A 9,961-nucleotide genomic window follows, 5' to 3' on the forward strand; every position below is an offset into this window, starting at 1 on the left:
ATCTACGTCGACCAGATACATTATAGTTTGTTTTAAACGCTTGTTTATATTCAGCCAAGAAGCATTAATTTTATATAAACTTTCATTCATAGAAAAAGGCACTCACAAAACCATAAATTCACTCTAGATAATCACAGCAGAAGTAGACAGAAACAGTGGGGTGACGGTTGTGCTGTTACATAATCACATCAGACAGTGCCAGTTCTCACCAGGGCAGAGAAAAACCCATCCTCACCAATCACTGTAATGATACAAAATGCACAACACATGCATATGTTTTTCCTTATCAGTTCAGATTACCAGTTCACTGTCAATATAAACACAATTATCTGAAAATATAAAATAAATCATCAATACAATCAAATCATCTTCAGTGTGCAATATTATCCAGCAGCCTTCTATGTTACTTATTTCAGAATAAGCTGAGTTAGAAATACAAGAAGTCAGATATCGCACCAGGCAGGTGAGTCATGAGCTGGACTCTGATCCACAAGTGTGGCTCCATGGGCAGATAGCGCGTGTACGGGCGCTTAGATGTTATGGCGTCAATGATGTCATCTAAAACAGAGGCCATGTCCTTCTGTCCGCTATTACAATAGGAGCGCATGAGAGCCATCTGATGCTCAAAGTGAGCTTTACCATAGTCCTCTTTCACAATGGGAGGGGCCTCAGTCCACAGTTTGTTGGATGTGTTTCCCACAATGTCCCGAGTTAGGATTCCTGTGGCAACGATGAAGTTGCCTGGTTCAATAACTGACACTTTAACGCCCCAGGTTTTCATCTCGTATCGAAGACAATCGGAGAAGGCTTCCACACCATATTTGGACATACAGTACTGTGAACGCATGATGTTTCCCATCCTCCCATACATGCTGGCTATATTCACCACTCGGCCTGGAAACAAGGACAGACAATAATGAACTTGTGTAGTAAACAATATAAACAGTACAATGCATACAACCTTGAAGTTTGAACTTAAATTTTTAAATCCTTTAAATTGTTACAGTGTTACAAATTAAGCTTGTTTTTTCAGCATGTAAACTGTTGTAAATTGCTGGACAAAGCTTTGTAAGGTAAAAGTCTTTAAGCCTGCATTATTGTCATTCCTTACAAGAATTACAAGTCAGTTGTAGTTTTAAACCCTTAAACTTTTATGGCAGGAATTATGTTCAGTGAATGCTCCTTTGGATCATTTTCATAATGTTGTAAGTATCTAACCTTTTGCTCTGCGGATCAAAGGCAGCACAGCTTTAGTGATTCTGATGGTGCCTATCAGGTTCACCTCATACACCTGTCTGTAGGTGTCAATGGAGGTAAACTCCACCTCTCCAAACGTGGACACACCAGCATTGTTGACCACTGCCCACAGCCCTAGCATAAACATAAAAGTACATGTTGTTCAGTACATCCACACATGCAGTAACCATTGCTTGATCTGGTCTGATCGGCATGGCAAGGTTAACCTTTCTCTGGGTCCCCCAAACAGTGTTTGATGTGTTCCACAGCCTGGTTTGTCTGCTCATCACTGCACACATCCAGCTGCAGCACTCTCATTCTGTCTGAGTGCATCTCCTCCAGCTCCTTGGCACCCTCTCCTCCTTTGTCCTTCAGAGTAAACCATTAATAGCACCCTGGCATCTATGTAACAGGGGAAAGTACAATGGAAACACTCACCTTCAGGAGGCAGCCAGCGAACACTGTGAAGCCAAGCTTGTGTAAATGTTTGGCAAGTGCCAGTCCAAACCCACTGTCGCAACCTGTGACCAATACAGCTTTGCCATCCACCTGAAAAAGCAAGTTTCATCCATAGATTAGATCACTGGAATGGTTAGACCCACACATTACTGCATTAGATGAAAATGTATATTTTTCATACAATGTGTAGCTTAACTAGACAAGGTGCGAGAAAGGCCTATTCCACAAGTTCAAGATTGTTGCTAACGCCATGCTTATTAAATCTCTATAGCCTACCTTTACCCATCCCCTGGGAAGTCTGGGCATTGCAACAAATGCAACAAAAATTAAATAAAGTCCAACGATGCATTCCGTTACACTGGTCTGTGGTAATCCGAGCAGCCACATGACCGCGTTAAGCGAAGCAGGCAGCCCAAAACCTAAAACCACGGTGAGGAATACAGAAAATAAAACGAGAAGAAACACTCGCAGCCCAGGGATCGAAGCCATTTTGATTGTTGTGTGTGTTTAGTTTCCTAGCAAGAATTTTATATTAACAACTGTGGACCACCCTCTCGACACGCCCCCGACTTTAATTATTCACTATGCGCGATTTCTGTTCTATCCCAAAGCCTGTGAGCATAGACTGAGCCTACAGCCACAGACCGTATGTCTACAGCAGCGTACACTATGACAGCAGCATAGACTATGACAGCAGGCGACAGTAGAAACAACAGAAAACAGTTAAAGCACAGTAGAGACTCTAGTCACTGACAAGACAGAGAAATCATCCATATGCGCAGAAAGGCTCTTTGCCATAAACTTCATAGAGCCAGGCCTGTCAATACCGCATGTTATTATTATTTTTTATTTAATCTAATTTAATTTTGTAACATATGCCAGGTTAATTTAGCAGCTATTTTTAATGTATCTGTTGTAATGTGTTTGTGTTGTTTTGTGCAGTAGTTAAAGTCTATGGAAAAGTAGATGGAATAAATTTGTACAAACCCGGAAGTGTAGGGTATCAGTTATCTTACTACTCTAGACAGCCATCCTCCTTACTACAAAGACACGTTTGTTACATAGACTTCTACATAGCCTGGCTGCGCTTGTTGTCAATTTTTGCAGAAATTTAAGAGCTCGAGCCTCCAGGGTAAAGATGTAGTTTTCATGACATTACTATTAGTTTGAGGTAAGTCTAAGCTAAAGCTTAGTCCAGTCATAAAATTGCATGTCCCTTTGGATTGACCTACATGATGTGAATCTACTTTTGTATATATATTTTATGTATATAATATATCATACCTAATAGTAGCCAAGCAAAGGAAAGACAGCAGAGAATATAACCTATATTTTCCGACATGGCCACTTGACTAATGATAAATAATTATTTCAACAAACTCAATGAGTTAAAACTAAATGTTTAATATTTAGTATGGGAAAACCGCAAAATGCAAAAGTATGCTATTCTCAGATGAGAGAATTGGAGAGTTTGCACAGTAAAGCTAGCCTGGTACAGAACAGTAGATATCAAGAAACGCTAAGGCACAGATATGATATCCCGTAGAGCGCATGACTTTCAGAGGAAATGTAAACATGTTTTAAGTATATCTGAAGTAGAAGGAAAGACATTTGAATGAAGAACAGACACAAATGTACAAAAAAAGAAGAAAGAAAAAAGAATGATACAGAGTAAATGACTCAGGCAAAACCAGTTCAACTCCTGTTGCCCACTTCCCAATGGTGTGGTCTATAACATTTTGGAAAAAAAAAAAAAAAGTTACACAGTGACAAAACATATTTGTGTACATTGATTGTGGGCTTTATGTGTCATTTTAGATCAAAGTTTCTCCTGGTAGTTCTGACATTCACTTTTTCTGGGCATTTACCCACAGGGGCCCAGGGAGTGGCTCAACTTCTCAACCACACTTTAAGCTGAGGCCTGGGTGACATTTGTTGAACTGTAAGTGCTCTTCTCACATTAGACTTCCATCACTGCTTCATTTGAGGAAGCTATCGAGCTTTCGCTGGATATTATCAAACGAGTCCATTCCTAGGTAGTCAGCCTGACCCTGCTCCCATCTCTCCTTCCGCTCCTGATGATATGAGAGGCTGCAGAGCCTGCACTTGCAATGGGCTCTCCCCCTACAAAACAAAACATAAAGTATATGCGTTGACATTCAGATATTAGCCACCAAACAGCTAAGAGGAGTCAAAGAATACCTCTACACATCCAGAGTGAAAAGGCTGGTCTCCATACTGCTCATACATCAGAGGCACCACTGCACTGGAATACAGCATCCACCAGTCCATGAGGAAGGTGGGGTGTGATGTGGCCTCCTGCACGCTGCCAGAAATGCGCTTGGCTTTGGGGTCAAAGGTGTAATTCCACGGCTTGGTCTTACCAAGAAAATGAACGACCTTGGCATTGCCGCCATACCTGCAATGGGGATATGAAGTGGGAACTTGCACTAGCACTATACCTTTTGTCTCAAATTTGACAAATTGCTTTTAAATAGCAGACAATAGTAGACTAAACCAACTTGCCAATTATGGGTTTACAATACAAAGGAGACCACAGACTGACATAAAAGAATAGACAGTCTATTTTCAGATGGGTATCAGCTGTTGGGTGGTTTAGGCTGGATTTGCCAGTGGGCGTCTGAGGCGGGCCCAGGGGGGGCTTACCAGTGCTACAGTTGGATTCTAACTGTTCATCACTCCGGTAACCTGATGTTACTTCAGTGTAAGCACATGCTCATGTGATTGTGGCTCAAGTTACATTTGCCTCTTACAGTTTTAAATTGCCCATCTTATGCAACAGGAATCCAGTCATACTGACAGGCTAATGACTACTAAGCATAAACAAAATCCTTATTAAAAGTAAATGGAAAAAAACAAAACAAACATTAAAATACTCACGACTTACTGTTTAAATGCAGGGAGATATGTGTAGATGGCTATGCTGCTGAGGTTATAGATAAATGGAAGATGCTTGGAGATGTCAGCTGTTGCCCAGTCACCAAAGAAACCGTTTAAGATTCCTTGGTCGCCTCCTGAAAATGAGGAAAAACACAAGCACATGATGTGGAAAGTAATTCACAAGATGACCTCTGGAACTCAGTCCTATTTTTGAGTTCAGTACGTCACACACAGATAGTGTTCAATGCAAACATAACATGCCCCATTGTGTAATGGAAGGGGAAAACTAAAAAGGAAATGATAGTTGTACAAAATAAAACCTACAACATTATTTTTTGTATTTGTTTATTCGGTTGGGCATAATAAGCATTATATATTTTCTGTAAACCAGACTTGACTTGGACATGGAGACCTAAGGACATGTCTTGGCCATGACCTTGAACATTGAGCACATTAGCATGACTGTAATACAGTTGTAATTATGCCAGAAAGTTGTCGTCACGTTGTCCAGTACATGGACACTCTCTATGACACCTGGTATTCCCAGTGTTCCCCCATCCAGGCACTAACCGGGCACCACCCTGTGAAGATTGGGCGTTCTGAATATGGTAAGACAAAGAAAGTACATAGAGCCTATGTTACATCCACCATATGCGAGTGAAAACTGGAAAGACACTGTGTACTCTGTCACAGGCACATTAGGCACACTTGACATCAGGAGATCAGTATGTGGCTGTAGTCTGTGATATATAGAGGTGCTTACATCACATTCAGCACAATGGTGGGGAATTACTTACTTAAAATCTGATGAAGAATTATCCTCTAGTTTAATTTAAAACTGGCATAACCCATCACAAGTCTTGTAAATGTAGGTTGTCAACAGATTCAGAGTGCATGTTCTTGACTGAAAGTGAACAGTGAAGAGTCTGATGTGGACTTGCTAATATTAGATGTAATGACAGCAGGTCTGATGCTTGAGGTGTTGTCCAAAGTTTAGTGTAGACTGTCAGTGGCTGGGTACTTAAAGAACCCAGAACCAAGCCGCTGCGAATCCATCCACAAATCCTGCCTTTCAGTGGGCTATTTAAAACAGACTAATTGCTGGTGGGATTTGTGTCTACAAAACATTATCAGTACACAAGCATGGGTCCTGAATGAACAAATTCAAGAGATAGTTCTATTAACCCCATTCATAACTCCTCAGCTTCAAACAGACACAAAACTGCTGGGGGCCAACTCCAGTGCAAGGGAAGCCCAAAATGCTATCTGTTTGTTCTAAGTCTCAGAAACTCAACAGTAACTTAGTTGGCAAAGTGTTTGTCCACTGATACATAGGTTGGCAAAGGTCGACAAGTATCTCTCTGAACCACAGGTTGGAGGTGCAATTCCAGCTACCACAGATGAATGCTGCCGTTGTGTTCTTGGGCATTGCTTAACTGACCTTGCTCCCAGTGTCTGCCTATGCTGGTGTATGAATGCGTGTGTGAATGGATGAGTGCTTCCTTGATGTAAAGCACATTGAGTGCCTTGAAGTTGGAAAAGTGCTACTAGTATATAAAAATGTGAACATTTAGCATTTACCAAGATAAAGAGCATTGGGGTACAGTACTGGATAATGGCAGTTTCTTTCAGTTTCTTTGAATTAGATTAGGTTACCTCTTTTATCTAGATTACCTATTGTATGCTGCTCACAAGGAGTACATTTACTACTGAAGCTAATAAACCCCACCCTTTCTATAGGGTGTGGTTGTGCCTATGTCCCTTCCTTTAGTAAAGCTTTTTTTTTTTTGCACAGACTCTAATACAGACCGGGTGTCTTCATTTTGAGGGGATGAGCAGTAAGAATGTGTGTGTTAGTGTGCCAGTTTGACTTGGCCCTGGACCACTTTTCTGCATTCATAAGCACAAACTGCTCAGCCCATCTTTCAGAGTGTATTCCCATGATAGAAACAGACAGCAGTGTGCATGTGCACATCATGTATTCATTAGAAATGCTAAAGGTCATTACATCCACTCTTGCTTCAATGCACATGAAAAGATATGTCTATAAATAAGTCTGTCTCCCCATTAGTATTAGCATGCCACTGAGCCTGGAGACAGTGAAATCCTGTCAGAATCATTTCACTGGGCAGATCAGAATCAGAATTACTTTTATTTATCCCCAAAGGGAAATCTTTTTCGTGAGAAATATAGTTACCAAAGATAAAGCTTAGAATCTGGGAGTTTATCAACTAAACCTCCAGTTGTGTTCAGAGAACATTCAACAAATACACTGTTGCCCCCAAATTAACATTTTACATCAAAACCTGACTCTAAAAAACTCTAAATGACTCTAGAGTCATTGTTGAGTAACTGCTACAAAACTAAAACTTCAGTAAACACAAATGAAACCAAAATGTTGCCCACCACAGTAACATTACGCCACAGGCTGAAGAGTGGTTGAATGTCAAAAGCTATGTGCACAAGGCCTCCCATATGTGCTCCAACTCAGAATAACTCAGCAGGACCCTGTGCCTGCGCAACATGCTCTGAAAACTCTACTTACAAAAATATTATACAATAAATGATATTGTTTACACATATTTTTATATGGTGTTTGCTTTGCCTCACAAAATTGTAGGCCATGCATTTTGGATTTGAAAGTCCATGGGTGATTAGAAAACTTGTATAGCTAACTTGTATAGCTGTGTGAACTATATCTCAAATGACTGCATACATAAATTTACATAACCCATGCACAGTGCACCATGCGTTATTACATAGTAATAGATGGGCTTTGGCTTACCATCGAAGCTGCCATGTTCAGTGGAGTACTGCAGCAGTTTGCCATATGTTTCCATTGAAGGACAAAACACAAACACACCAGAGTTAAAGCAGTCAGGCCAGCCAGGGTCAGGGGCAGCAGATAACTCCTTTCTGTCAAACAGCTCATCAATGTTGGACAGCACCTGCAGCCACAATTACAGTCAAACTGAAGGACCAGAACAGTTGTTATCTTCTCTTTATCTCTTTATGTGTTGTGTATTACCAGAGTGTCAGCATCCATAAACACACATTTGGAGTAGTGTGTGAGGGTCCAACAATGGAGTTTGGTGAAGGTCACACCCAGGTCTGGTCTCTTCATCATGGCCAGGTGTGCCGTGTCTCCACTGTCCAGCACATCCACCACCCGCACCTCATCAAAGATCCTCCGCAGCACCCCCCTAAGCAGGGCACAGTGTTACACCACTGATGTGCACTGATGTGTTTTACAGTTGAAGGTTGCTTACCTGCATGGCTCTGAAACTTGGGGGCCAATGAGGGCAACCAGCTTCTTGGTGGTGTTGTGGTTTCGCAGGGACTTGCCCAATACCATAGCTCCCCGGGCATAACTGTCATTGGTAGCCAATGTCACGAAAGCCTGGTTTGCTAAAGAAACATTCATGGAGGTTAGAACCACTGTTTTACTTCTTCCTTTTTTGTGTTACCATAGAGAATCTGTCCTGTCACATGATGATTAGGAAAGATCCGGTGCTTTTCCTGGCCCTTCATACAACCTGATATATACTGTGGCTACTAGCCAATGTGAGTGAAGTGTTTTGCCCAAGAGCACAATGGTTGTGTTCAACTGTATCCTTTTGGTTGACAGGTGAACAGTGTGGCTCTGTCACTGCAAGGATTACCAAAGAATTAACAGGTAAGTAATAATGGACTGCAACATTTCTCACAGATCACAAACGAATTAAGTGTGCTAGTCATCACTTTATTGTGACTGAGATTTATGATATGACGAAATTCGCTCTACCGTGAAGAGTTTCATCTACCTGCCAAGTCATGTCCCAGAACAATGTGAGTCTGTGGGAGCGTATAAATGTAGATGACGAAATGACCCAAGCACTTGTTTGAGTTGTGTGATTGCAGCATGTAAGAGAGCCAAGAGGCCAGTATGGACTGAGCTGGCTCTGTCACTCTCTGCTGTGCCACAGAGCACAGTCTTTCCATTCAGCAGCCTAGAGAAGTCTCTCACATGGCTTCTACATAAACAGTGCCACGCCCCCGGCCTCACACCCCTTTTCCAATTGGTAAAGCAGTAGTCTACTGTGGCATAAGTGTGACATAATACAGACAGACCAGCTAAAACTCAATATTTTTTAAGCAGCATTATTACTTTAGAATCGTAATGGTCAGACGAACTTGACAAATTCTGACTTTACAAAAGAGCGCTGAAGCGTCACAGTACAGATAGTACAGCGTGTCCCAAGAGTTACGTGACCAATAAGAGGGTCCCAATATAGCTCCGTGTGGAGATTTAATCATGCTCTTACATGTACCCTACGATACGTTTGATGTACGTTTTATTATAGTATATTACAAGTTCATGCTTTGGCCAACTTCACTAGACTTGGTCATGATGAGACAAAGAGCAATATAACAGCAGGCGAGACAACATTAAGGTTAACAAATGCAACAACATAAAATAAATAAATTTTAAAAAAGTCATAGGTCTACATTAAAGACAAACAGTTCTGTGAAGTGACTGGATTTGCCTACTTTCGAAACCCGATCAAAACAACTTCCAGGACACACCGTTATATGCGTTATCAGGTCACTTTGACACTGGCCAAAATGGTCAGCACTGGTTTTGACGCGCGCTCCAAACTCACGAAGAGAGTTGCTGCAATACAAATAGTACGTAACAAAGATTGGGCAGAAGTAGCAAGCAAGCAACAGCCAACAGTGTAAAAAGTTTTGAAAAGTCACATACCAGCCATGACTGAAGTAGTAGTACACGCTGCTAGTTTGGAGCCTGGGCTTAAGGACTCGGAGACTTGAAGAAAAGGACTGTCTAAATATACAGAGGTGGATTTATAGCAGTATGACAGTAGCCAGGCGCTGCGTCACGTGACTGCAGCCTCACACCCACCTGCTCCAACTGTGTGCCCAACAGCCCAAGTTGAGGGAGTTCAACTATTCACTGTTTTGCACTAGTACCAAGTGTTTTCCAACTCTATCAGACTTTAATTTTAAAGTTTCCACACAGTAACTGTTATAATCATTATTAGCCCTAAATTATGATTATGTTTCTAACCATAGTATACAACCATTACATTTTACATCGCATCTCATTTGTGACACTCAATCTTCTTAACCTTTGTGGTGGCTCCTTACAGACAGTCACAATGTAGATAAGAAGGTGATGCTGTGGAATTGGGAACGGTATGCACTATTAAAACACACTCCTTATGTTTGTCGCCATCTGTTGGTTAAAGAGCATAAAGCAAGTAACAGTAAGCAAAAAATGGGACGGTCCTATGCGTTCGTACTATTTTACGCAGCTGCAAGTCGTATGGTGGTAAAGACGTCATGGAGCTCATTCTCAGAGCAA

The 9,961-nt window shown here is 41.4% G+C and overlaps 2 protein-coding genes across 3 annotated transcripts; both read right to left on the bottom strand.

Annotated features, from left to right (window-relative positions):
* Nucleotides 1-26: 26 nt before the first annotated feature.
* Nucleotides 27-2,939, bottom strand: bdh1 (3-hydroxybutyrate dehydrogenase, type 1). The gene is made up of 5 exons (XM_020935706.2): nt 1,972-2,939; nt 1,675-1,785; nt 1,464-1,605; nt 1,219-1,371; nt 27-894 (listed from the first exon to the last, which is right to left on the bottom strand). Exons 1-5 carry the CDS (start codon nt 2,182-2,184, stop codon nt 428-430), a joined length of 1,086 nt encoding a protein of 361 aa, XP_020791365.1. The 5' UTR covers nt 2,185-2,939; the 3' UTR covers nt 27-427.
* A 140-nt stretch (nt 2,940-3,079) lies between these two features.
* gyg1b (glycogenin 1b) lies at nt 3,080-9,471 on the bottom strand. 2 transcript variants are annotated; one of them, XM_055151177.1, is made up of 8 exons: nt 9,341-9,439; nt 9,163-9,250; nt 7,866-8,004; nt 7,625-7,799; nt 7,382-7,544; nt 4,604-4,730; nt 3,898-4,114; nt 3,080-3,819 (listed from the first exon to the last, which is right to left on the bottom strand). In XM_055151177.1, exons 3-8 carry the CDS (start codon nt 7,949-7,951, stop codon nt 3,736-3,738), a joined length of 852 nt encoding a protein of 283 aa, XP_055007152.1. In that variant the 5' UTR covers nt 7,952-8,004; nt 9,163-9,250; nt 9,341-9,439; the 3' UTR covers nt 3,080-3,735. The 2 variants fall into 2 exon arrangements, with proteins under 2 accessions (XP_055007152.1, XP_020791323.2); XM_020935664.2 differs by lacking the exon at nt 9,163-9,250 and having other exon boundaries at nt 9,341-9,471.
* Between the last annotated feature and the right edge of the window lie 490 nt (nt 9,472-9,961).

The sequence above is a fragment of the Boleophthalmus pectinirostris genome, unplaced genomic scaffold (assembly GCF_026225935.1).
Source record: "Boleophthalmus pectinirostris isolate CB_2022bp ecotype Guang Dong unplaced genomic scaffold, ASM2622593v1 HiC_scaffold_15, whole genome shotgun sequence".
NCBI classification, from domain to species: domain Eukaryota; kingdom Metazoa; phylum Chordata; class Actinopteri; order Gobiiformes; family Gobiidae; genus Boleophthalmus; species Boleophthalmus pectinirostris.

Excerpts from the sequence above, each read along its gene's own strand:
- bdh1 (XM_020935706.2), bottom strand. The coding sequence starts at position 2,184 with ATGGCTTCGATCCCTGGGCTGCGAGTGTTTCTTCTCGTTTTATTTTCT. Across the intron at positions 1,786-1,971 it reads TTCCCAGGGGATGGGTAAAG|GTGGATGGCAAAGCTGTATT; the intron begins GTAGGCTATAGA and ends TTGCTTTTTCAG. Across the intron at positions 895-1,218 it reads TTTGATCCGCAGAGCAAAAG|GCCGAGTGGTGAATATAGCC; the intron begins GTTAGATACTTA and ends CCTTGTTTCCAG.
- gyg1b (XM_020935664.2), bottom strand. Across the intron at positions 7,545-7,624 it reads TTATGGATGCTGACACTCTG|GTGCTGTCCAACATTGATGA; the intron begins GTAATACACAAC and ends TTGTGGCTGCAG. Across the intron at positions 4,115-4,603 it reads TATCTCCCTGCATTTAAACA|GTATGGCGGCAATGCCAAGG; the intron begins GTAAGTCGTGAG and ends TCCCCATTGCAG.